Source organism: Rhinoraja longicauda, chromosome 21, assembly GCF_053455715.1.
Source record: "Rhinoraja longicauda isolate Sanriku21f chromosome 21, sRhiLon1.1, whole genome shotgun sequence".
In the NCBI taxonomy this organism is placed as follows: domain Eukaryota; kingdom Metazoa; phylum Chordata; class Chondrichthyes; order Rajiformes; family Arhynchobatidae; genus Rhinoraja; species Rhinoraja longicauda.
In genome coordinates, this window is record NC_135973.1 from 19731040 (window position 1) to 19758614 (window position 27575).

At 53.0% G+C, this 27575-nt stretch overlaps 1 protein-coding gene across 1 annotated transcript; it reads right to left on the reverse strand.

Annotated features, from left to right (window-relative positions):
* Positions 1-998: 998 nt before the first annotated feature.
* trap1 (TNF receptor-associated protein 1) lies at positions 999-24947 on the reverse strand. Its single transcript, XM_078417989.1, has 18 exons — positions 24770-24947; positions 23753-23908; positions 22351-22433; positions 22101-22241; positions 16844-16915; positions 15615-15775; positions 14558-14667; positions 13562-13635; positions 12766-12921; positions 11868-11988; positions 9662-9731; positions 8626-8773; positions 7479-7664; positions 7067-7205; positions 4609-4694; positions 3844-3989; positions 3637-3709; positions 999-1472 (listed from the first exon to the last, which is right to left on the reverse strand). Exons 1-18 carry the CDS (start codon positions 24900-24902, stop codon positions 1311-1313), a joined length of 2217 nt encoding a protein of 738 aa, XP_078274115.1. The 5' UTR covers positions 24903-24947; the 3' UTR covers positions 999-1310.
* Between the last annotated feature and the right edge of the window lie 2628 nt (positions 24948-27575).

Sequence of the window (27575 nt, forward strand, 5' to 3'; positions counted from 1 at the left end):
CTCCCCTATTCTCTAAACAAAGCCTGTAAATTAGTCAGAGTAAAAAACAGGTCTTTCAGTCAAAGGTGTCTACCTGAGCCAGTCCCGAAACGTCACCCATTCCTTCTCTCCAGAGATGCTGCCTGTCCCGTTGAGTTACTCCAGCATTTTAGATCTACCCATTGTATTAGTTTATTATACCTCGAACTCTTTCCAATCCGTGTATCTGTCCAAGTGCCATTTAAGTATTTAGATTTAGAGATACAGCGCGGAAACAGGCCCTTCGGCCCACCGAGTCCGCGCCGCCCAGCGATCCCCGCACATTAACACTATCCTACACACACACTGGGGACAATATTTAAATAACATTTTACCCAGTCAATTAACCTACATACCTGTACATCTTTGGAGTGTGGGAGGAAACCGAAGATCTCGGAGAAAACCCATGCAGGTCACGGGGAGAACGTACAAACTCCGTACAGACGGTGCCCGTAGTCAGGATCGAACCTGAGTCTCCGGCACTGCATTTGCTGTAAGGCAGCAACTCTACCGCTGCGCCACCGTGCCGCCCGTTGTTATTAACATAGTTTCGTTTAGAGATACAGGACCTTCGGCCTTCCCAGTCCACGCCGACCATCGATTGCCAGTTCACACCAGGTCAGTTTTCCTATTTTCTCATTCACTCTCTGCACACATGGAGCAATTGACAGAAGGTCAAATAATCTACAAACCTGCACGTCTTTAGGATGTGGGAGAAAACTAGAGCACCCAGATGAAACCCATGTAGTCACAGGGAGAACGTACAAACTCCATAAAGCCAGCACACGAGGTCAGGAACCAACCTGGGTTTCTGGTGCTGTGAGGCAGTGGCTGTCTGCGTCACATTACCTGCCTCAACCATGTCCCTGGCAGCTCGTCCATAGACACCCCCCCCCCTCCCTCTGTGTTGAAAAGCTGCCACTCCAGTCCCTTTTAAATCTTCCCCCTCATAGGCAAAACACCGCAGGATAGGGAGGCGAGCACAGACCGAGCGACCGAGACATCACCACTCGCAATGATTTTATTCACAGATTATATCATAGTGTGTAACATTTGTGTAATTTCAGTCTGGGCGCAGGGCTGGAGTCGGGTGGCGCAGAGACGGGGTGGGTGTCACCGCGGGGACTGGCGGTGGGTGACATTGCAGGTCACTAACTGACGGGGTGTCACTGTGAGGAGTGGGGAATGGGAGTCACCGTGGGTCACTGACGGATGGGGTGTCACCACAGGGACTGGGTGTCACCGTGGGTCACTGACGGATGGGGTGTTACCGCGGGAAGTGGGGGTGGGTGTCACTGGGGGTCATTGACTGATGGGGTGTCATTGACTGATGGGGTGTCACCGCACGTCGCTGGGATGCGCTCCAGGGCCCTGCTCAGCAGCTGGTTCAAACGTCCGATCATGGGCCGAGGGTCGTCGTTCAGCCCCGCGGCGATCATGGCGTTGTCGTAGATCTGAAATGAAGCAGACTGTCGGTCACAGCAGGTCCCCGGCGGGCCTCCGCTCACACCCAGCCTCACCGAACGCAGCACTCTCCGGAACCTGAGCCCACCGCGGCCACGAAACGCAGCCTCACCCCTTGGTGCCCACTGGGGTGGCACACGCTGCCCCTCAGGGACGATTCAGAGCAGCAGGGAAACTGGCCATTCGGTCCAACTAATCCATGCTGATCACAATACCAACCAATGCTAGCCCCACTTGCCTGCGTTTGGCCCACATGCCTCTGAACCATTCCTATCCAGTCCCTACCACGCCCTCTGTCAGCTCGTTCCTAGACCCACCAGCCTGTGGTAAAAAACAGTTGCTCAAGTCCTCTTTAAATTGTTTCCCACTCACCTTAAATCTCTATCATCCAATTTTAGACTCAACCTGGGGAAAAGACTGATTATCTACCCTAGCTTTGCCCCGTATAAAATTTCATACACTACCTTCACTCCAGGGAAAACAGACCCAGCCTATTCGACCTCTCCTTACAACTCAAACCGTCCAGTCTTGGCACTAGCCACATCTACACTAGTCCCACCTGCCTGTGTTTGGCCCACATCCCTCTAAACCTTTCAGGGAGCCTTTGGACCCATGATCACTGTTCATCAATGCTGTTGAGAAGTGAGTCTAAGATCCATCAAAGAGGCAGCAGGGACACAGTGGGCCGAATGACCTCAGAATGAAATCACACAGGCTGCAAACTCTCTGCTGCACCTGGGCAAGTGAGTGAGGGAAGAAAGGCAGACAAAGGCATGGACAGTAAATGAAGAGAGGGAGGGGAAATGAAGTCTGCCCACCACCTCTCCCGGCCCCATAGCAGAAGCGTCCACGTCGCGGGGCTGGAAACTGGAAGTGTCCTGAGCTAATTCTGCTACCACCATCATCTATTGTAGTGATGGGTCCCACTGATTGTCGCCGGAAGCTTGCCCCCTTTCATGGCGGACGATGACGGTGATGTAACATTTGAAACATGGATGGTAGACACGAAAGACGACCACTTCTCCCCAGGCTCAAAACCTGCCCGCCCCTCCCTGCAGTACCGGCCACCGCCAGCGGCAGCAGTGCAGCCCGCCCGCCCACAGACTGCTCACTGCCGCCATCATGTGGCGGGAGGCAGCGCTGCAATGGTCTGCAGCTCTGGGTCAGCAAGGCCGAAGAGACTCAGTGCTGGAGTAACTCAGCGTCAGGCAGCATCTCTAGAGGACATGGGTAGACTTTTTGGGTCGGGGCCCTTCTTCAGACTAATTATAAAGGGGGGGGGGGGTTGACAGGCAGATGGTTGGAACAAAGGCTAGAGATAAGAACAGTTGGTGCAAGACAGGTTTGAGGTGTTGCAGATTGTGAAGCCAGAAAAAGGAAGGTAAGGGTGGGGGGAGAGAAATGGGTAGCATTCCAGATGAGGCACAAGGGAGGGAAGAGGCATGTGTGGGGGAGAAAGGGGGGGGGGGAGGAGGGTTAGTTAGAGGTTACCTAACCTTGGAGAATATAATGTTCATACCATTGGGATATTCGCTACCCAAGCAAAATATGAGGTGTTGTTCCTCCAGTTTGTGTGTGGCCTTACTCTGGCAATGGAGGAGGCCCAGGGCAGAGCCAGTGTGGGAATGGGAAGGGGAGTTACACCGGTTAGCAACAGGGGGTGGGTGTCACCGCGGGGACCGTGAGATCCAGCAGGCCATGGTGGTCCAAGCACGTGTTCAGTGAAACGGTCACCGCGCCTGTGCTTGGTGTCGCTGATGTAAGGCCATCCAGCCAACCTGCCACAAACCCGCTGCTTTCACCAGCTCAAAGGCACTTTATTGCCACGTACTCTGTAGCAATGGTGTGGGGATACAGGAATGAATCCAGGCAGCAATCAAAAGAATGTCTAAGTGCAATACGAGCAACAAGGCTGCCAGGTTGTCGTCCAAGTCACAGTGCACACAGCATAGAACAGTACAGCTCAGGAACAGGCCCTTTGGTCCACAATGTCCATGCCAAAGATGAAGCCCAGTTAAACTACTCCCCTCTGCCTGCAGAATCTGGATTACACTCCTGCCATTTGAAGAGCGCAGGACCTCGGTGCTCCAAGCTGGAACCATCGCAGCCCTGCCCCAGTGCCGGGGGGACGGTTACCGGTGATGGACACCTCACCTGGTCAAGCAGCAAGCGGGCCAGCTCTGGATCGCCATCCCGCAGTTCGTTCAGTTTCTTGATCAGGATGTGGCTGGAAGAGGACACACAGTGAGGGGCAGCTCTGCCAGAATCACCGAACCACCGCCATCCCTAGTCCATGTGGTCTGCTCCCTTTCGGCCCGAACCTCCCCCCCCCAAGAGCCAGTCCCCTCCCCAGATGCTGACCTGCTGTTGATCTCCAGGGTGGGCTGCAGGACCTGTGCCCGCTCCTCGGTGGAGCCTGCCAGCTGCTGTGTGCGCAGGAAGTGCCGGGCAGCGCCCATCTCCAGCACCGTCACCATGGCCGGGTGTGTGTCCAAGCGCGGCGTCAGCTGTTGGGGGGAGATACAGACTGATGACACCCAGCGCTAACACCCTCCCACCCCCTCATCGCAAACACACATGGGGGGGGGGTGAGGAATCTAATCGAGGTCCACAAACCCACACGGGAACCGTTGGGACCGGTTGCCACAAACGTCTACGCACAGCAGGGCATCTGGACCCTGAGCGCTGGGCCGAGGGGGGGGGCGGGGAGTCTCACACCAGGCGCAGTTATCAACAAAACGTGAAATGCGGCAGTGGGGGGGGGGAACGGGTGGTTTCCACTGTTGTTGGAAATGGGGGGAGTGTAGGTAATGGGGAATGTGGCGAATACGGAGAGTGCAGTGAATGGGGGGGGGGGGGTGGTAGAGGTGGCGTGATTGGGATCGGTGTAACAAATTGCAGTGACAGAAGTCACAAATTGCAGGAAAATGGGATTAGTGGATGGCTGGCATGGACCCGATGGGCCGGATGGTCTGTCCATGCTGCGTGATTCTAGACTATTCAATGGCCGCTGAGTGAGGAAGGTGGTTTATTCCCCGGACCAACGATCACTCAGTGGGTCGAGCAGCATCTGAAGGGAAGGGGTGATTGACACTACAGGTCGGGACTCGTGCCTCTGACCGTTACCTTAATGTTGGCCACCCGTTCTCCGAGACCGTTCCTCATCCAGGCCACCAGCCCCTCCGCCTCGGCATCAGACAGGCGCTCCGTCGCTGGAAGGAGAAGTGTATAACATTATGAGAGGCTTAGACATAGTAGACTGTCAGACCCTTTTCCCCAGGGTGGAAATGTCAAAGACAAGTCAAGTCAAGTCAAGTCAATTTATTTGTATAGCACATTTAAAAACAACCCACGTTGACCAAAGTGCTGCACATCTGACTAGGAAAAAAAGAAACATACAGTGGCAGGCAGCCAAACACAACGGCGCGGCCATCTTGAACAAAATGTTAATTCAATCACCCACAGTCCAACAATAAAAGCACTAAACAGGCACCCAAATTACCCAACCCCAAAAACCCCCCAAAACACAGTCCAACAATAGAAGCATTAAATAGGCATTCAAATCACACACCCTAAAACCCCCAAAAACACAGTCCAACAATAAAAACATCAAACAGGCACTCAAACCACCCAACCCCAAAAAAACACACAAAAAAGAAACATCCATCAAAGAAACATCCATCACAGTGAGTCTCCTCCAGTCCTCTCTCTCCTCACTGTGATGGAAGGCCACAATGTCTTTCCCTTCTCCCGCTGTGCCTCGCCCGCAGCCAGGTTGTTGTGGTTGCAGGCCGCACCGGACGGTCCACAGCGGGCCGAGCCCAAGGCGCGTCGCGTCGCAGCCGCTCCCGCAGCCTCCGAAGACGGCCGGCTCCGCCGATGATAAGTCCGATCCGGGGCGGGCGAACACGCTGTCGCTGTCGCTGCCGCTGTTGTTGCACGTCGGGGCGGTCGTGGCTCCCGACATTGAAACCCCCGCCCAGCAGAGAAATATCCCGCGGCCATCCTAGGCCGAGCCGGACGGTGAAATGTCCGCGCCCCATGCCCCGCGATCCGGGGTGGGCGAACACGCTGCCGCTGCCGGAGCTCCCGATGTCAGGCATCCACGCGGCCCGAACCTAAGGCGAGTCGCAGCCGCACCCGCAGCCTCCGAAGACGGCCGGCTCCGGTGATGGTAAGTCCGATCCGCGGGCTCTGCGAACCAGAGCCCTGGAGGCCGACAGCTCCAGGAGTTGGGCCGATGGTAGGCCGCAGCAGGAACGGAGACACGGCCCAGAAAACAAAGGTCGGGTCTCCGTTCTGAAGGGACACATATTTATAGTGTTACAGTTTCCCCCTCCCCCCCACATACACACATAGTAAACAAACACAAAAACACCACATCACAACTACAATTAAGACCAAACAAACCAACAAAAACACAAAGACAAATGGACCGCAGGTGAGCGGCAGCTGCTAGGGCAGTGCCGCCATTTTGTTTATGTGAGCAGAGGTTTAAGGTGAGAGGGGCAAAGTTTAAAAGAGATGTGGCAGAGGTTTTTCCACACAAAGGGTGGTGAGTACCTGGAATGTGCTGTCAGGGGTGGTGGTGGAGGCAAATTCAACAGTGTTTACAAAGCTGTTAGATATGCACATAGATATGCTGGGAATGGAGGTATATGGATCATGTGGAGGTAGAGGAGATTAGTTTAACTTGGCATCAAGTTCGGCACAGACATTATGGGCCGAAGGGCCTGCTCCTGTACTGTCTTTTCCATGTTCCATTACAGAGGGAGCAGGAGCTGCCCACAAGGCCTTTGGGAGTCCGTTCTGCCGCCCAACGAGGTCACAACTTAAACTGCACCATCGTCATGACCTGTATAATTTTGAATGTTTCAAAATGATCTTTTGAGGCATTGTGAGTTCACTGTTTACTTTTCTAACCTCTAGCAGACCCTGGCTGTCCGGCCCCCGTCTGATCAGCCAGCCGCTGCTATGGCATGAAATCTTCACCTGAGACATGAGGAACCGCAGGTGCTGAAATCCTCAGCAAAGTGCTGGAGGAACCTAGTGGGTCAGGCAGCATCTGTGGAGGGTATGGTCTGAAGAAGGGCCCCAAATGATACATTGTCTGACTGTTCCCTCCACAGATGGTGCCTGACCCACTGAGTTCCTCCAGCACTTTGTGTTTTGCTCATGATCTTCACCGATCCCACTGCAGCAAGAGTAGTTCAGGAACACGGAGTGTGAGTGAGGTACACCCAGAGTCTGGCCGGGCCTGGCCTCAGGGACTGCGGCCCTGAGCCACCCCACTCCGTAGCTGCCTTGCCCTGGCCCCGCAACAGTACCGCACCCACCACAGTACCTGCCCCACACCACACCCACTGTACTGCCCCACACCACACCCACCACAGTACTACCCCACACCACACCCACCACAGTACCTGCCCCACACCACACCCACAGTACCTGCCCCACACCGCACCCACAGTACCTGCCCCACACCACACCCACTGTACCTGCCCCACACCGCACCCACTGTACTGCCCCACACTGCACTGCCCCACACCACACCCACCATTGTACCTGCCACTGGGAGCCGTACCTGCCTTGCTGTCCTCGTACTTCTCCTCCTTGTAGTGGTCCACCACGATGTCAGTCTCCACCGAGATCAGCTTCTTCTTGTCAAACTCCCGCAGGTGCAGCAGAGTCAGCTCATCAAACTGGTCGTAGCAGAAGAGAACCTGCAGCGGGCACAGGAAGGGGTGCTTTACAATCACAGGTCATAGGGAGAATGTGCAGACACCACACAGGCAGCACCCGAGGTCAGGATTGAGCTGACTGCAGTTTCAAGGAGGAATATTACTGCTCCGTTCAGGTACGCGTGACAAGGGAACACTCCGACTCTGGCGACGAGGAGGGGCTGCAGCCCCAGCGGGGGCTCCCCTCCTAAATCTCCCACTATCCCCCCGAGCCCCCACTTTGCTCTAACCCCACCCCCGCACTCCCCCACTCACCTCCATCTCCTTCTGCTTCATGGCCTCGAAGTAGGGCGAGTGCAGTGCCAGTTGGCGTGTGGGGGCACACAGATAGTAGATGTTGCGGCTGCCAGCCTTCATCCTCTCGCCGTACTCTGCCAGGCCGCTCACCTCTCCCGCCGGCAGGGCCGATGACTCGAACCGCAGCAGCTTCCCGATGTCCTCCTGGAGGAATAGGGCGCCAGTTAAAGGCGGCAGCTCGCCCAGAGCTGGGACGGTGCAGGGCTGGAGGGGAGCGTCGGCGGCAGGACAGGCCCCGGCACCCAGGCCAGGCACTGCGCTGGTGCCAAAGTGGCGCTCCTGCAGCTGGGAACGGCACTGCTGCTGAGTGAGCTGGTGCGCAGGGTGACAAGAGGTGCCCGGGCCCAGATCTAGGGAACAGCGCGCTAGATGTCTTGTTTGGTGTAAAGGTGCCGCATGGAAACAGGCCCTTCGGCCCACCATGTCCCTGCTGACCATCGATCACCATTCACACTCGTTCTATGTTCTCCCACTTTCTCACCGACTCTGTACACATTAAGGACAATTTACAGAGGCCAATTAACCTACAAACCCGCATGTCTTTGGGGTGTGGGAGGAAACAGGAGCACCCACATGCTCACAGGGAGAACGTGCAAACTCCACACAGATAGCACACAAGGTCAGGAGGCGGCAGGTCTACACGCTGCACCACTGTGCCAGTCTTATGTACGTGAGCGTTGGATAGAGATACCTCTCCCATCGTAAACAGACCAGCTGTCCACACATTCCCTGGGAGCTTCGACAAACATTTACTGAATCCATTTCCTAGGGTGGCAATGTCAAAGACGAGAGGGCATAACTTTAAGGTGAGAGGGGCAAAGTTTAAAGGAGATGTGTGCGGCATGGTTTTTTTACGGAGAGTGATGGCTGCCGTGGATGGAGGTGAAGGCAGATGCGAGAGTGTGTTCTAGATAGGCACATGAATATGCAGGGAATGGATGGATATGGATCACGTGTTGGTAGAGGAGGTTATCAACCTGGGATCATATCTGCACAGACATTGTGGGCCGAAGGGCCTGTTTCAGTGTTCTATGTTGCACTGTTAGTGGGGGGGATGGCAGTGGTTCGGTGTGGGGGTGACGGGGTGACACGGAGACACAGAGACCTTGACTTGCTGGTCTGTGGCCGTCACGATGCCCTCGCGGATGAAGAGCCCATAATCCTCGTAGAACTTGAGGAACTTTTCCGGATCCTTCTTGCCCTGATCCAGGAGGAATTTGATCACCCGCTGCTGCAGCACCTCCCGCAGCTTCCTGCCATGAAACGCAGTCGTGAGTCACCGGGACGGCACGGGGAGAGCGCTGCGCTGGGGGACGGCGAGAGCACTGTGTGGGGACAGGGGGAGAGCACTGTGTGGGGACAGGGGGAGAGCACTGTGTGGGGACAGGGGGAGAGCACTGTGTGGGGACAGGGGGAGAGCACTGTGTGGGGACAGGGGGAGAGCACTGTGTGGGGACGGGGGGAGAGCACTGTGTGGGATGGGGAGAGCGCTGTGTGGGGACAGGGGGAGAGCACTGTGTGGGGACGGGGGAGAGCACTGTGTGGGATGGGGAGAGCACCGTGTGGGATGGGGGAGAGCGCAGTGTGGGAGGGGGAGAGCGCAGTGTGGGAGGGGGAGAGCGCAGTGTGGGAGGGGGAGAGCACAGTGTGGGATGGGGAGAGCGCAGTGTGGGATGGGGAAAGCGCAGTGTGGGATGGGGGAGAGCGCAGTGTGGGATGGGGAAAGCGCAGTGTGGGAGGGGGAGAGCGCAGTGTGGGAAGGGGAGAGCGCAGTGTGGGAGGGGGAGAGCGCCGTGTGGGAGGGGGAGAGCGCAGTGTGGGAGGGGGAGAGCGCAGTGTGGGAGGGGGAGAGCACTGCGCTGGGAGCCTGGCCGCCTGGGGCAGAGAGGATTAGTAGTACCCTGGGGCCACCACGCTGGTGGGGGTGCCGCGAGGAAATCAGAGACCACCGAGGGGCACAGGAAACATCGAAGGGTGGGGTTCGGGATCACCGAGGACAGGCCCCACCCAGCCACGTTGGGGGGGGTGTGGGGGGAGGGGAAGGGGAAGTCTCGGGACAGCATCGGGACAGTGAACCCCAGGCCGGCCCACCCCCCCTTCTCCCGCCCACCCCCCCTTCTCCCGGCCCCCCCCCCCCTTACCTGATGAGTGCGCTCTCCTGCAGTAGCTCCCTGCTGAGATTGAGGGGGATGTCCTCACTGTCCACCACACCTGCCGGGGACAGACAGGCAGACGTGAGGGCAGCCCGGCAAACCTCTCCCCTCCCCCACAGTTGGCCGTCGAGGCAGCACAATGTCACGTGGATGGGTACATGGATAGGTAAGGTTTAGAGGGAATGTCTTCAGTCTCCTCCATTATCAGAGTGAGGCTAAATGCAAATTGGAGGAACAGCATCTCAAATTTCCCTTGGCCAGCTTACAGCCCAGTGGTATGAATATTGATTTTCTCAGATAGAGAAATCTACTTCAGATAGCCCCAGCATTCCCTCTCTCTATCCCTCCCCCACCCAAGTCACACTAGCTTCTCATTTTCACCCTACAAATGTCTCATTTTCACCCTACAAATGGCTCATTTTCACCCTACAAATGGCTCATTTTCAGCTTACAATGGCCTGTTTCCTTTATCATCGTTACTTTTTGCATATCTTACATTCATTGTTCTTTATTTCTCCACATCACCGTCTGTATCTCTCATTTTCCTTATCCCAAACCAGTCTGAAGAAGAGTCTTGACCCAAAACGTCACCCATTCCTTCTCTCCAGAGACGCTGCCTGTCCCACTGAGTTACTCCAGCCTTTTGTGTCTATCCAAGGTTTAGAGGGATATGGGCCAAACGTGGGCAGGTGGGACTATTGTGGATAGGGGAAGTTTGGTCGGCATGGGCAAGTTGGGCCGAAGGGTCTTTAGGCTTTTAGACTTAAAAGGTACAGCAGAGAAACAGGCCCTTCAGCCCACTGAGTCCGCGCCGCCCAACAATCACCCTGTACATTAGCACTATCTGTACACAATTTACAGAGGGCCAATTAACCAATAACCCCGCACGTCTTTGGGATGTGTTAGGAAACCAGAGCACCTGGAGGAAACCCATATGATAACAGGGAGAACATGCAAACTCCACACAGACAGCACCCAAGTCAGGATAGAACCTGGGTCTCTAGCAGTGAGAGGCAGCGGCCCTACCCGCTGCACCTCTCTCTGCAGCAGGTAACACAAAGGACAGGGTCTGTGAATATCTTTCAGGCAGGACCTACACAGTGAATGGTAGGTTTCTGGGGAGTGTTGTAGAGCAGAGGGATCTAGGAGTGCAGGTGCATGTTTCCTTGAAGGTCGAGTAGCAGGTAGATAAGATGGTCAAAAAGGCTTTTGGCACATTGGCCTTCATCAGTCAGAGTATATAGAAGTTGGGAGGTCAAGTTGCAGTTGCATAAGACGTTGGTGAGACCGCATTTAGAATATGGTGTTCAGTTTTGGCCACGTTATAGGAAAGATATTGTCAAGCTTGAAAGAGTTCAGAGAAGATTTACCAGAGAGGATTTTGCCAGGACTAGAGGGTGTGAGCCATAGGGAGAGGTTGAGTAGGCTGGGTCTTTATTCCTTGGAGTGCAGGAGATGAGGGGTGATCTTATAGAGGTGTACAAAATCATGAGAGGAATGGATCGGGTAGATGCACAGTCTCTTGCCCAGAGTAGGGGAATTGAGGACCAGAGGACATGTTCAAGGTGAAGGTGAAAAGATTTAATAGGAATCTGAGGGGTAACTTTTTCACACAAAGGGTGGTGGGTGCATGGAACAAGCTGCCAGATGAGGTAGTTGAGGCTGGGACTGTCCCAACGTTTAAGAAACAGGTACATGGAGAGGACAGGTTTGGAGGGATATGGTCCAAGCGCGGGCAGGCGGGACTAGTGTAGATGGGACATGTTAGCCAGTGTGGGCAAGTTGGGCCTGTTTCCACACTGTATCACTTTATGACTATGACTCTACGAGGGTGGGTTCTGGATGAATATGCAGATGAAAGGTCAATGGGGACATTGACTGAGGTTACAGGACAGCAGCCACAGCCATCCTCACTGGGAAAGCAGCAGGAGGGGCTAAAGAGCCTGCCGCTAGTTCACAGGCTTAGGAAACGCAGCGGGAGCAGTGGAGAGGATGCAGCATTGGGCAGGGAACCTCTGATCCTGTGTCTGCACACTGTGGACGCCTCCATTGTACTCGTGTAGTCTTGTCACTGACGGTTAACACACAACAAAAGTTTTTCACTGTACCTTGGTACACGTGATAATAAACTAAACGATGTCTGGTGCATCGGATGGGGTGGGATGCAGAGAGACGCCCGCGGCCCCAGACTTACCACGGAGGAAGCGCAGCCACTTGGGCAGGATGTCGCTGGCCCTGGTCTGGATCAGCACCTTGCGGCTGTACAGAGCAACACTCGAGCCCATCTCCCTGCTCACATCAAACATGCTCGGCTTCTGCACGGAGAGAGAGACAGCTTCTTTATGTACTGCCTCCATGAAGAGGTCTACTATTGCACTGCCTCCATGAAGAGGTCTACTATTGCACTGCCTCCATGAAGTGGTCTACTATTGCACTGCCTCCATGTAGTGAAGTCTACTATTGCACTGCCTCCATGAAGTGGTCTACTATTGCACTGCCTCCATGTAGTGAAGTCTACTATTGCACTGCCTCCATGAAGTGGTCTACTATTGCACTGCCTCCATGTAGTGAAGTCTACTATTGCACTGCCTCCATGAAGTGGTCTACTATTGCACTGCCTCCATGAAGTGGTCTACTATTGCACTACCTCCATGAAGTCTACTATTACACTGCCTCCATGAAGTCTACTATTCGGACCTTACAATTGTTGCACCTTTGTATTTATTTATGAATGTAGTTTGATGTATAGAATGATTTTACTGAATCGTATGCCAAGACTTTCACCGTGTCTAGGTACGTGACAATAAGGTGTCATTGCAGCATTGAAAGCCAACTTGGTCAGCATGGAGACTGTGGGCCGAGTAGCCTGCATTTGTGCTGGATGACTATTCTGGCCCCCACCCCCTCCCCCACCGACCCCCACAGGGGGAGCTCTCTCACCATGCCCAGTACGCACAGCTGCCCTGGTTACGGGACGGTGTGCCAGTGCGTGCTGGTTACGTGGGTGCAGCAGTGAGCAGCCCCCTTGCTCGGCCACCCAGCACCATACCCGACCCCTCCCCCACCCCTGGGCCGGGCCCGCTGCCACCCACCGTGTCGGGCACGTAGAAGACACTGCGTATGCTGAGCGGAGCATCAGTGCGGTAGTGCAGCACGTAGCGAGGCTTGTCATACGCCTTGGCCACGTAGCGGTAGAACTCCTCGTGCTGCCATTCGCTGATCTCCTTGGGGTCCATCATCCAGAGGGCCTAGAGCGCAGGCACAAGGCGTGAGTCAGGCCGGCTGTGCAAGCTTGGCAGCAAGGGAACCGTGCGGGGGGGGGGGGGGGGGGAGGGTGTGCCAGAGGGTACACGGGCAGGGCGATTTTTGAACCTGGCAACAGCGGCAGGAAGCCGTGCCGGGAAATAGGGGGATCTGTGCCGGATGGGAGGAGGAATCTGTGCCGGGAGGAGGGGGAGGGATCTGTGCCGGGAGGGGATCTGTGCCAGGGGGATCTGTGCCGGGGCGGGGGCGGAGGGGATCTGTGCCGGGAGGGTGGGGATTTGTGCCGGGGGTCTGTGCTGGGAGGGGGGAGGTCTGTGCCGGGAGAGGGGGGAATCTGTGGAATCTGTGCCGGGAGGAGGGGGTCTGTGCTGGGAGGGGGGGATCTGTGCCGGGAGAGGGGGGTCTGTGCCAGGAGGGGGGATCTTTGCCGGGGCGGGGGTGGGGATCTGTGCCGGGAGCGGGGATCTTTGCCGGGGCGGGGGTGGGGAGGGGATCTGTGCCGGGAGGGGGGATCTGCGCCGGGAGAGAGGGGGGGAAATCTGTGCCGGGGGGGGTAATCTGTTCCGGGATGGAGGGGGGATCTGTGCCGGGAGGGTCCCGTCTGTGCGTGGCCCCAACACCCACCTGCAGCGTGTTCAGGCGACGGCCATTGAGGTAGATGGGAAAGCTGACAAAATTACTGTACTTGGTCACCACCTCTGAAAAATGAACCGAGCAGCGTTAGAACAGTCACAGACTCCCAGTTACAGGGTAGTTAGACTACCAGCTCTAACCCAGGCCACAGTCCTGTAAACGGCTCAGTGTTAACTCTAACTTATAAACTGTGAACCTACTGAGCAGCTGTGACATTGTTGCATCATCCACAGACTGCACAGCTCAGCGATCCCCCTCGCACAGCTCAGCGATCCCCCTCACACAGCAGCTCCACACCCTCCCACAGTACAATCCCACCCCACCCCACCCCACACGCACATATGCCCAGCTCTTGGGATGCGCCGATGTTGGCCAGTGATGCAGTCACAAACCCCAGACACATCCAGCTCTGGGCCCCAGGCCACGTTCAAATTCAGCAGAAATCTCTGGCCAAGCTCCAGTACCGAGCTTCACGGAAAGGTTCAGTTTTATTATTGTCACGTGTACCAAGGACAGAGAGGCTTTGTTTTGCATGCTATACCAATCAGAACAGATAATATTATACATGAATACAATCAAGTCGAACTCAAGTACAAAAGGTAGAGCAAAGGGGAAGATACAGAGTGCAGAATATAGTTCTCAGCATTGTAGTGCATCAGTCCCAGAGACAAAGTCCAATGTCCTCAATGGGGTAGAGGTGAATCAGACAGAAGCCTGATAACAGAGGGGTAGAAGCTGTTCCCGAGTCTGATGGTGGGCACTTTCAAGCTTCTGTACCTTCTGCAGGACTGCATAGTATTTATGTATAGTATTGTCTGATCTAATTGGCATGCAAGACAAAGCTCTTCACTCGGTAGATGTGACAATAACAAACCTAGACCCATGACAGGAGTGCAGGAGAGTGGAGCAGAGCAGGAAGAGGGTCACCCGCCCCCCACGGGTCAACACGCCTGATGTCTCACACCTCGGGCACCTTCAGCCTCTTACCCTTGACCCGGTCTTCGTTGGCAAACTCCTTGCAATCTTCCTTCAGGTGGATGATCATCTTGGTCCCCTGCGTCACGCCCAACGCTTCAGCCACCTCGAACATGCCCGAACTGGAAGCAGAGAAGTCCAGGGTCAGCGATGTGGCAGCACCGCCCACCCCCCCTCCACCACCCCGTCCTCACTCTTCTCACCCCTCCCCCTCCATCACGCTCCTCTGCACAGCGACCCCCCCTCCCCTCCATGACTCCGCCTCCTCTGCGACTCCCCACTCCCTTCTGACCCACCTCCCCTCCCTTCCATGTTCCCTCAGCCCATTCCTGATCTCCCAGCCCCACCGACACACACCCCACCCTCTCTAACAAACCCCCCACCCGGGCACCGGTCACTGCTCGTACTACGAAACATCCGCAGTGGACAGCACAATGTGCAGCACAAGAGTCCTGGATTCAGCTTGGGTTCTGTCTCTGTGGAGTTTGCATGTTCTCCCTGTGACCATATAGGTTTCCTCTGGGTGCGTTCCGGTTTCCCTCCACATTCCAAAGGCGTGCAGGTTTTCAGGTTAATTGGCTTCTGTAAATTGCCAGGAGTGTGTCGGGAGTGGACGTGAGAGTGGGATAATATAGAACTGGTGTGAACAGTGATCGCTGGTGGGTGGGGAAATGGTGCTGCCGTACATCGGTCCAGTGTTGGATGTGGGGAAGATGAAAAGGACCAGGATTCTCTCTGGGGGAGTCTGGTTGATGGTGGGCATGGAGTCAGGGTCAGAGGGTCTGTTCCCGTGCTGTATCTCCCCATCGAGGGCTGTCACTCTCACCCAGCACGCAGCGGAACCCACCACCCCACTTGGTCTTTCACAGGGCGACAGTTTGGAGACTCATCGAGGCCCGACCCCTTTGTGGTCACCTCTTCCCCCCCCTCTCTCTCTCTCGATGCCCCACCTGCCAGGCACCGTGCGATTGCTCACCCCCTCCCCCAGAGCCCTGTGCCACCCAGCCCGGTGATGGGTGGTCTCTCACACCCCACCCCCCTCCCCTCAGCATGTGATGTAGTCTCTCACCCGTCAGACACCCAGCAGTGTGCGGGGCTGCCAGGCTCGGCGGCCTGGCTGTACACCTCCACTCTGTCGGCCACCATGAAGGCGCAGTAGAAGCCGACGCCAAACTGCCCGATGATGCTGGAGCCGGCCTCGGCCTGGCTCTGCAGCGACTGCAGGAACGCCTGCCGCAAGCAGAGAGGAGAGGTCAGTCCAAGCTCATCAACGCCCCTGTGCCCCGGTAATGACCCCCTGGCAATGACCACACATGATGCATGCCGGGGGAGGGGACACAGCCACTAATGCAGGGGTCTGGAACTGCACTGCCAGAGGCTGCTCTGACCTCCCCTCTGCTGGCTGTCTGCCCGAGTTCTCTGATCATCCAGAGTACCAACAGGGTAGCACCGGTAGAGTTGCTACCTCACAGCGCCAGATACCCAGGATCCTGACTACGCGTGTTGCCTGTACCAAGTTTGTACATTCTCCCTGTGACCGCATGGGTTTTCTCCAGGTGCTCTGGTTTCCTCCCACATCCCAAAGACATACAGGTTTGTGACTGAATTGGATTCAGTAAAAATTGTAAATTGTCCCTAGTGCTTGTGTCGGGATGATTGCTGGTCAGCGTGGACTCGATGGGTCGAAGGACCTGTTTCAGCGCTGTATCTCTAAAGTCTAAAGTGAAGTCCAACAGAACAATGAGATTCTTACTTGCAGTAGCATAATAGGCCTGTAAACACAGTACACACTGATAATACATAATCAAACATTCAATTGAAATGTCATGAAGGGGACATGAATTTTAACTCCTTTTCTCTCCACGGGGGTTGCCTGACCCGCTGAGTGGTACCGGCATTTTGTGTGTTGAATTAAAGAGACATCCCAGGACTGAACTGTAAATAAGATTCATCCAGACGCATCTGACCGGGATGACTGGGTCTGTGGAAACGCATTGACCACCCGAGAAGGCAGAGCAGGCTGCGGTTGACTTGGAGCCACAAGGATCTGCAGGTGCTGAATGTTGAGCAAAACACAAAGTACTGCAGGAATGCAGCAGGCCAGGCAACACCTGTGGAGGGAATGGGGAATGGACAGGCGATGTTTTGGGTCTAAAGAGTCCCAATCCCAAACTTTGCCTGACTGTTCCCTCCACAGATGCTGTCTGGCTCGCTGAGTTCCTCCAGCACTGTGTGTTTTACTCGGGGATTGATTTGCTACTTGTAACAAGAAAAGTTGACCCTCTGGGGCCATCCTACCTTTGATCCCGAATGTGCAATCGTTCCCAGATTCTGAACGAGCTCTTCCCTGGTCATCCCCGAGCCCGTGTCCTGCAGGAAGGATGGGGTGGGAGAGGGGAAATAGGTTACCGGCAACGTTCAAAGCAGCAGCTGGAATCAGCACAGAGCAACCACAGTCAGGCAGCCTCACCAGGGCCGCCTCCTCAGGGCACTACTCTACATCTTGAGAACCAAATATTTTGAACATCTTAAATGCCTCAAATCATGTCACAGGTGCAGAATCAGGCTGGTCCGTCTATCAAGTCTACTCCGCCATTCAATCATGGCTGATCTATCTTCCCCTCTCAACCCTTTCTCCTGCCCTCCTCATAACCCTTGACACGCTTACTAATCAAGAACCTGTCAATCTCTGCATTACAAAATACCCAATGACTTGGCCTCCAAGTTGCTCAACATTTAATACCGACACATCCAATTTCATCTTCTCTCTCTCAAACTGCAGGTTGAATTTTAACATATTATTATGGTCATCACCTCCAATGGGTTCCTTTACCTTAGTTACAACAAATGGTGAGCTTTAGCCTGTAAGGCAGGGTGGAGGGGAGAGGGGGAGAAGGCAGGGAACAGAGGGGGGCAGGGAACAGGTGTGGAGAGGATGGGGGACGGGGTAGGGGATGGAGGGGGGGGGGCAGACGGGGACGGGGCACCCATGCAGACTGGCGGCGCAAGGGCAGCTAATCACCATGGGGTTTCTACAGACACCCCCAATTTCCACAGGACGGGTTACCCTGCCCCCCACCACCAGGATTTACAGCTGCCAACATTCGGAGATCCGGGAAGCAGTGACACAGCTCGACAAGCCGTTGGAGCATCATATTACAGCTGTACAAGACGTTGGTGAGATCGCACCTGGAGTACTGTGTGCAGTTCTGGTCACCCTGCTGTAGGAAAGATGTAATTGAGCTAGATATGATGCGGGAAAGATTCACAAGGATGTTACTGGGATCGATGGGTGCGAGTTATAGGGAGGCCAGATCAGTTTTCCCTGGAGTAAAGGAGGCTGACCATAAATCACAAGGGACACAGATAGGGTGAACTGTCACGGTTGTGTTTTTCCTTGGGTAGGGGAGTCTAAAACCAGGCAACTTTTTCACTCAGACAGTGGTGAGTATATGGAACGACCTGCCTGAGGAAGTGGTAGAGGAAGGTACAATTACAAAGTTCAATAGACATTTGGACAGGTACATGAATAGGAAAGGTTTTGAGCGATACAGGTAAGTGGGACCAGCTTAAATAATAATAATAATAATAATGCATTACATTTATATAGCGCTTTTCAAACACTCAAAGACGCTTTACAGGGATTACTTGAACATAGAGAAGAAAATAAATAGATAAATAAGTAAACGAACAGAAAAAGGAGACAGAAGGTGAGGTGACGGTCAGTGGTTGAAGGCAGTGCTGAACAGGTGAGACTTCAGTGATGTTTTGAATGTGGTGAGTGAGGAGGAGTCTCTGACAGTTTGGGGTAGAGAGTTCCAGAGGGTGGGAGCAGCGATGGAGAAAGCCCTGTCCCCCCAGGATCTGAGTTTGGTCCGGATGGGGGGGACAGGAGGTTGGCAGCAGCAGAGCGGAGGGTGCAGGTGGGAGTGTGCCTGTGGAGGAGGTCAGTCAGGTAGGATGGGGCCAGGTTATGGAGGGCTTTGTAGGTCATGAGGAGGATTTTGTACTGGATTCTCTGGGGGATGGGGAGCCAGTGGAGCTTGTAAAGGACGGGGGTGATATGGTCACGGATCGGGGAGTGGGTGAGTAGACGGGCAGCGGAGTTTTGAATGTATTGAAGTTTACTGATGATTTTTGAGGGTGAGCCATAGAGGAGGCTGTTGCAGTAGTCCAGACGGGAGGTGATGAAGGCGTGGATGAGGGTTTCTGCAGCTGTGGAGGAGAGGGATGGACGGAGACGGGCGATGTTTTTGAGGTGGAAGAAGGCTGTCTTTGTGATGTGTTTGATGTGTTTGTCGAAGGAGAGGGTTTGATCAAAGATGATTCCAAGATTCCGGATGTGAGGGGAGGTGGATACTGGGAGACCATCAATATTGCGGATGAAGTTTTGGGTGGATTTGGTGAGCGTTTTTGGACCAATGATGATGATTTCAGATTTGTTGCAGTTGAGTTTGAGGAAATTTGATTGAAGCCAAGATTTTATTTCAGTGATGCAGTTTGTCAGTGTAGAGTGTGTGGTGGTGGAGATTGACTTGGTGGAGATGAGGAGCTGGATATCATCGGCGAAGCAGTGGAAGTTGAGACCATGACGGCGGATTAATTGACCAAGGGGGAACAGGTAGAGGATGAAGAGGAGGGGGCCAAGGACTGAGCCTTGGGGGACACCTTGGGGGAGGGGAGCGGTGGGGGATTTACAGTTAATGGAGATGAACTGGTGCCTGTCAGAGAGGTAAGATTTGATCCAGGATAGGGCTGTGCCGGTGATGTTAAAGGAGGTTTCAAGTCGGGTGAGGAGAATGGAGTGATTTATGGTGTCAAAGGCGGCGCTGAGGTCAAGTAGGATGAGGATGTTGAGGTTGCCATCGTCAGAGGAGAGGAAAAGGTAGTTTGTGATTTTGAGGAGCGCAGTTTCAGTACTGTGGTTGGAGCGGAATCCGGATTGGAAAGTTTCATACAGGTTATTGGTAGAGAGGTGGTATTTGAGTTGAGAAGCTACAGCACGTTCCAAAACTTTGGACAGAAAGGGTAGGTTGGAGATTGGTCTGAAGTTGTTTGGGGTGTCAGGGTTGAGACCAGGTTTTTTCAGAATGGGGGTGACAGCAGCGATTTTGAGGGCTGGCGGGACGATGCCAGTGGACAGGGAGGAGTTTATTGTTGCAGTGATAAGTGGAGAGAGAGCAGGAAGGCAGGCCTTGACAAAGCTGGAGGGGATGGGGTCCAGAGAGCAGGTGGCAGTTTTTATTCCTGTGAAGAGGTCAGAGAGGTCGGTGGTGGAGACTGGGGAGAACTGAGGCAGGGGTTGACAGGATAAGGGGGAGCAGGTGGTTTGAGGGGGAGCAGGTGCGTTGGTGGTTAAGGTGCTGTAGATGCTGTCTATTTTGCTTTGGAAGAATGAAAGGAAAGTGGTGCATTTGTCAACTGTGAATGACTGGGAGATGGTGTCCAGGGGGCTGAGGAGTTTGTTTATTGTAGAGAAGAGTGCTTTTGGGTTTCCGGAGCCAGAGTGAATTATTTGAGAGTAGTAGGTGGAGTGGGCGCAGGAGAGGGCATCTTTGTAGTGCTGCAGGTGGTCTTTGTAGGCTTGGGAGTGAATTGTGAGACCTGTTTTGTTGCGGAGTCTTTCAAGTTGGCGGCATGAGTTTTCATCATGCGGAATTCGGGGGTAAACCAGGGAGCAGAGTGGGTGAAGGAAACTGTTTTGGTTTTTATAGGTGCAAGCTGGTCGAGGCAGGAGGAGAGAGTGTGGTTGTAGTAGTCAGTGAGGTCAGAGGGGCTGTGGAGGTCAACGAAGGGAGAGGCGGACATTATTTCAGAGAGGGAGGATGAGAGCGAGGTAGGTGAAACAGAGTTCAGCTTACGGAAGTTGATTTTGCGTTTTTGCCTTGGAGCTGGGGTGGGAATGTTGACGGACATGGTGATGGCTAAGTGATCAGAGAGGGTGGGGTCAGAGCCAGAGAGGTGATGTAGATTTAGTCCAGTGGAGCAGACAAGGTCCAGAATGTGCCCACGGTTATGGGTGGGAAAATTGACGTGTTGAGTGAGGTTAAAGCAGTTGAGTATTTCAGTGAAGTCAGCGGTTATTGTGGAGTCAGTGGAGTCCATATGGATGTTGAAATCACCGAGGAGGAGGATTGAGGGGGAGAGAGAACAGAACTGGGTCAGAAAGTCGGAGAAGTCAGAAAGGAATGATGGGTGTGGTTTGGGAGGGCGGTAGACAACTGCCATGACTAATTGTGTGTGACCAGAGAGTTTGAAAGCCAGGTGTTCAAATGAAGGAGCAGATGAGATGGAGATGAGGCTGATCTTGAAGTCCTGTCGGTGAATTACGGCAATCCCACCACCTCGGCCCTCCGAGCGTGGTTTATTGATGTAGGAGTATCCGTTGGGTGTAGTGAGGTTGAGTGGGAGGTAATCCAGAGGTTGTTGCCAGGTTTCAGTCAGACAGAGGAAGTCCAGTTTATTTTCCAGGATGAAGTAATTCAGAATGTGGCTTTTATTGTTGAGGGACCGGATATTGAACAGAGTGAGCTTCATATTGCTTTGTATGGTGTGGATGGACACGGGTGATTTAGCCAGGGCTTGCAGACAGGGGGCGCGCTCGTGTGCGTTATTGTGATGACGTAATCGACGAGTGGAAGTCCGCTCAGCTGACCAGAGTGTAGGGATGGAGTGACCGGTCTGGGAGTAAGCAAACTTGCGACCGGAGCCTCTGTGGATGTATCAGGGTCGGCGTAGAAGTCCGTGGTTGATGATGGCAGAGATGCATGGCGGAGTGGAGTGGTTGTTGAGCTGGAGCAGCCTCGCGGCGAGGTACCTCAGCGCCATGCCAGGCAGGAGCGAAGGAGCACAGAGCCCGGAGAAGTTAGCCGGCTACCGCGGGCTAGCAGACCAAAACGTCAGGCACAACAGGCTGATCCAGAGCATGGCCTATGAGGAGGACCGAGGAAGCTGAGCAGCCTGAGGGTTAATAGGGAGCTGAGGACGTGCAGGCAGAGGAGGCAGCCGGGCAGCTGTTAGCGTTAGCAACTAGCGAGTAACCTGCAGCTCGATGACTGCAGCGGTGGCTAGCAGGGAGCTAGCTAGCTGTCCAGGTAACCCACAGGAGAGCAGTCCAAGCCAGCAAAGACAGGAGCACAGACAGGAGTGAGAAGTCCAGGGGTGCGGAGGCAGCAGTGGAAGAGCTGGGCAGATGATGCCAGGAGGGTCAAGCAGAAGGATTAGTCCAAGCAGAAGGATTAATGCAAACAGAGAAAATCTTTCCAAAAACAGCAAAATTAATACAAACAGAGAAGTGGTGAGAAGCGGCGAACAAACAACGCCAGCGTCCTCTCACGTCACTTCCGGTTAAATGGGGCGTCTTGGTCCACATGGACGAGTTAGGCTGAAGGACCTGTTTCCCTGCTGAATGATTATGAATCTCCATAACCAAGCGGGTTTCCCCTGTGCTCTGGTTTCAGAACGGGACTAACACAGGATGAGTGTAAATAGGTGGCTGGCAGCTGGCATAGCCTGGGTGGGCCGAAGGGCCTGCTTCTCGGGCTAAGATGCTAACCTGCACAGTTAAGGTCCTCTTGTCCACGTCGGTCTGGAGGTGGATTTCTAGCGGCCCCTGGGGGTTCCCACTGCTCACCAGCCGGTGCCGCAGCTTCTCCAGGGCGTCGCTCCCGTTGGAGATCAGCTCCCGAATGAACACCTGCAGTCAGCAACCGGATAAAGACTCATTCAGGCAGAGGCAGCGCCCGCGATCGGCAGCAAGGCAGTGGAGCGGCAGAGCTCGGGGAGGGGAGGTGGGCAATGCTCACCTCTTTCTCAGAGTACAGGGAACGCGCCACTATATCCAGAAGCTGCTTGGTCTCGGCCTGAAATTCATGCTTCGATAAACATCCTATGAAAGGACAAGCAGTGAGAGAAGAGTTCACAAACCAACAAGATTGTCAGACGGAAGGTATAAAGAGCCAGGGCCATTCCATTCTGCAGAGGGAGTACCGCTGCAGAGGGGAGAATTAGGAACTGCTGAAAACCACGTGGGTCTTGTTAAAACAGAGTGGTACACCTCTCTTGTCTCTTGTCAAAGAAAATTAACAGGAAACTGAGCTGGTGAGGGGAGTACAAAGAGTGGCAAAAACAGATGGAGAGGTGAACTATGGTAACAGAGTGTGCTGCATGATGTGAGCAGAGACAGAGGCAGCTGACGGAGTGTAGTGCAGGAAAAGAAGAGTATTCACGGGTGTAAGGGACAAAGAGAAAATGTTTTGTTTTAACGGTAAGAAACGGTGGTGTGTGAAGGGATCAATGCTGTGGCTAGGAGGGGGGGGGGGTTATGTGCAAGAGCAAGGAAGCTGTACAGGGCTTTGACGAGCCCACACTGCAGCTCTGTGTTACCCTGGCCTCTGTATCTACAAGAGGGCAAACCACGGAAGGGGTGGCGCTAGAGATCAGTGGCTCCATGCCCGGTGCAGGGGGCTGCCCTACAGGGGACAGAGCAGGTCTGACCGGTACCTCCCAAGGGAACAGGACGGATGATCGCACTGGACATACAAGATGTGGAAAGCATGAGCAGATTACAAGACTGCAGGTTGTTTTGTCACATCAGAGATTGGGCCCTGGTGTCGGTCTTGGAAAATGGAAATAAAAATCAATTCTTTTTTTTACAGAGTGGTGTGTGCCTGGAATGTGCTGCCAGGGGTAGTGGGCGAGGCAGGTATGATGGTGTTGTTTGAGGCTTTTAGGTAGGCAGGTGGATATCCAGGGAATGGAGGGATATGGCTCACGTGCAGACACAAGTCAGATTGGATCATGGTCATTATGGGCAGGCTGGGCCGAAGGGCCTGTTCCAATGCTGTACTGCTCGATGTACTAAAGGGCTGACTCAATGCTGTAAATAATTTTCCCAAGGTCAGAGGGAGTCATTAGGAATGGACAGAAGGGCAGAGATGGGAAGCAGAATCACCCAAACCCAGGGTTGTGGCAGGCACCTGGTGTCTGAGCCTCTCTCTGCACAGCGGGTGGGGACTGGAACTACCCAAGTGGGTGAGGGGAAGCAGATACGACAGTAATGTCAGAGCAGATCATTACCAGGGAGACCCGCATGTTCCCAGGGAGAGAACTGGGACAGTGGGTTCAGTGTGGCACCGACTAGACTGCCAGGCTGTGCCACACATCATCCACATCACAGACTCAGTCACCCACGTCTGCCCGACCCACCTTCCAGTTTCTCCGAGTCGGTGATAATGTTGTGCAAAGATTCTTCCTCCGGACTCTGAGCCGACTGCGTGCTGTATGGATGCCAGGTGAGCGAGCCGGGGACAGCGACACACTGCCGGTGGGCACCCGCCAAAGGTGGGCACTGCAACGTCCTCCCTGCAAAGATGCCCAGCAACCAGGCGTCAGTAAACGGACATAAACGTCAGCCAGTTCTCCTCCCCATTGCCTCAGGAACTGCTTCTCTTGTGGATCCCTCACCCAGCCCAGGCCGTGGCGAGCAGCCACACGGTTCCCGGTAAGGCCACCCGGACAGTCGGCTTCTGCTCCTGTCTGACAAGCAAACTTTCGAGCTCACTCGGGTGCAGCTTCCCGATCCCAAACCTGACCCTCCCTCCACCCCCAGACGCTGCCCAACCCGCTGTTCCTCCAGTGGACCGACTGTCACCCATCTCCCCCTCCCCCCTCCCTTCATGGGCACCATGTTATAGGAAAGGTGTTGTTAAGCCGGAAAGGGTACAGAGAAGATTTATGAGGATGTTGCCAAGACTCGAAGGCCTGAGCTATAGGGAGAGGACGAGTAGGCTGGGACTTTATTCCTTGGAGCCCAGGAGGAAGTGAGATCTTATAGAGGTGTATAAAATCATGAGAGGGATCGATTGGTAGATGCAGTCTCTTGCCCATTGTTGGCGATTCAAGAGCCTGGCAGAGGACATAGGTTTAAGGTGAGAGAGGAAAGATTTAATAGGAACCTGAGGGGTAACTTTTTCACACAAAGACTGGTGGGTGTATGGAGCAAGCTGCCAGATGAGGTAGTTGAGGCAGGGACTATCGCGATGTTTAAAAAAGTTAGACAGGTACATGGATGGGACAGGTTTGGAGGAATATGGGCCAAAGGCGGGCAGGTGGGACGTGTAGGCAGCAGCATTAGCTGGGACATGTTGGACGGCGTGGGCAGGTTGGGCCAAAGGGCTGTTTCCACGCTGTGAGACTCCATGACTCCTCTCCCTCCCCTCTGACCCGCCGCCGTGCAGGTCTTCAGTCCCCGGACCAAGTGGCGGGGCGGCCGCGGAGCCAGGGCCTCGGGTGACGGGACGAGCCGGCGCAGCGCCGCCAGGATCCCGCGGCCGCCACTCGCTCCGCTCTGCGCCATCTTGTCGCGTCTGTGACGTCAGGGCGCAGCTGGGTCCTTCCTGGGGCGGCAGCGGCGGTCCTGGGGAGAACTGCCCACTCGGCGCCTGATTGAAAACCCGAACATTAAAAGAATAGACAAAAAATGTGAACATCTGACCGTTGTCTCCCAGTTCACTTTCTCGGGAAGTCTCCCCGCCACAACCTCCGCATATTCCCCAGCCCCGCGCTGCCTCCCTCCTGCCAGATCTTCTCCCCAGCCTAACATTGATTTTGTCTTTTTGCAGTATTGTTGGTCTGCTTTTATGTGTATGTACATGTGTGTGTGTGTGTGTGTGTGTGGACGTGTGTGTGTGTACGTGTGTGTGTGTACGTGTATGCGTGTGTATGTGTACGTGTATGTGTGTGCATGTACGTGTGTGTGTACGTGTGTGTACGTGTGTGTGTGTACGTGTGTGTGTGTGTGTACATATACTGTTCCGAGGGGTTAGCGTGGGAGACAGTGTCATCAAAGATAATAGAGGAGTAAGACAGACCACTCTGTGCTAGACTGGGCAGTGTTCGCAAATCTCTGCAATTTCTTCGTATATAAAATGTTTTGCAAACAATTATTTTTGTTCAACTTCTTGGATAAGTTGACATTTATAACTATTTCTTGAAGAGTTGCTGCTTCGTGATCTTTAAACTTTGAATGTTACTGATTGAGATCCACTCCGTATCGGGCCAATTGATCATATTTAATGAACTGTTTTTTGCTTTCTCTGTTAATTTTAATTTCACCTCCACGAGCTGTATCTCTTTTTGTTTTATTTTTTTTTAAGTCATGGAAGCAAAGATTAGGCATTTGCAAACAATGGAACTCTACGGTATCCACAATATAATTGAAAAGACACTTTATACTTGGAGCCAAGAAATTTTGAATTGGTGAATTGATTAGTTAAAAACACTAATGACAGCCACGAAAATGACCAATGCTGCCTGACGTGGTACAGAAGCATGAATCAAATTCAAATAGACACAGTGGTGGAGTAAATCACCGGGTCAGGCAGCATCTCTGGAGAAAAAGGATGGGTGATGTTTCAGGTTGGGACCCTTCTTCAGACAAGGGCTGGTATATAAATAAGGACCTGATCGTTTCATTGGTTAGCTGATATACAAAACAGTGCAACCCTGTATATCTCGCACACAAAATTATGTAAATCTTACCATGAATGACAGAAATAAAAAGTGTTATCCTTCCTTATGAAGTTCATTTTTGAATGATTTAAGATTGAGGGGGTTGGTGCAATATACTGCTAATGCACAAATGTGTCATTATGAGATATTCACATTTGAAAAATCCATAAATCACAAAAAAAACAAGGTGCCTATGTTATTTAACCATCTTATCGGTTAAATTTAAATATGATTTTTTACAGGTTGTAGGGTAGTGGGTAAGGATCGTGTTAATGCATGTAACTCATTTTTCACAAAAGTGAGGGTTAGCACTATATCGTACCGACCCCCTCAATTATATGTTAAATTCAAAACTAAACTATGGTAGAAATGTACTTTATTCATGTCTAAAGCTAGCACTTTATCAGTGTAGATATGTATGCATTACATTTTATTACACAAATCTGCAATTTAAAAAATCTTGACATGTATTCAGTTATTTTATTCACAATATTAGGATTTGGAAATAAGTTTGATGTCACTGATTGTGAATGTATATGGGTAGGTCCTAATGAAATGTATGTGAGAGAACAGTGATCATGATAGGGAGAACCATGTGCTGAGAAGTGTGTGCATGACTGATTTTTAAAATATAAATTATATATATATATATTATATATAGAGAGAGCGATTGAAGGAAAAAGGTTGCTAAACAAATAATTAGAGGAAATCACAAGAAAGAAACTATATGTGTGTGTATGTGTGTGTGTAAATACATAAACCATAAAGGTCAAATCGCCTTTATGGCTTATGTACATCATGTGAAAAAAAAGATGCGAGAAATAGAGCGCTGCTTTAAATCAAAGTTGCTTCTGATCCATGAGAAGGAACTTCGAGATCTATTTATCTCGATCTTGCCTCTCACACACAAACACACATTCATATATATATATAATATATAATAAGTTAAATTTGTGCAGTATGTTAGAACAATACAAGGGGAACTGCACAAGAGAGGGGGCTGGGGAGGACGGGTGGGAGGGAAATGGGCAGAAACAGTAAGAAAGAATAAAATCAAAGAAATTAAGCAGGGGGAAAACCATTTAAAAAGAAAAATAACAAAAAAATGTGAATTGATAGATGAGATATATTCTGCATTTTAATGGTATAATCACACATACTGTTCCCCCACAACACTGATTACACTGCGAGAGGCATAACGAATGGTAGGGTTTGCTTACTAAATTGGCGGACGTTCCGCTCCGTCCTACACTTCAGTATACGCGATTTCGACAAAGTGGTCCATCTTGCTCCTCTCTATTATCTTCGGTGTCAATATCCCACAGCTGAAATGTCTATAACCAGGGTCACCATCTCAAAATGAGAAATGGACACTTATAGGAGACAACGATCAGAATGACATCCCAGAATTCTCCACCCACGAGGATTGCGGCAGCTAGTCATAGAGTCACATAACAGGGAAACAGGTCTTTCAGCCCAACTCATCCATGCCCCATCTAATCTATGCACATTTACCCAT

Bases quoted from the DNA above. Each gene is read 5' to 3' on its own strand.
- trap1 (XM_078417989.1), bottom strand. From the start codon at position 24,902: ATGGCGCAGAGCGGAGCGAGTGGCGGCCGCGGGATCCTGGCGGCGCTG. The intron at 13,636-14,557 runs GTAAGAGGCTGA...TTCATTTTTCAG, and splicing joins CAACGAAGACCGGGTCAAGG to AGGTGGTGACCAAGTACAGT. The intron at 7,206-7,478 runs GTGAGTGGGGGA...TGCCCGCTGCAG, and splicing joins TGAAGCAGAAGGAGATGGAG to GTTCTCTTCTGCTACGACCA.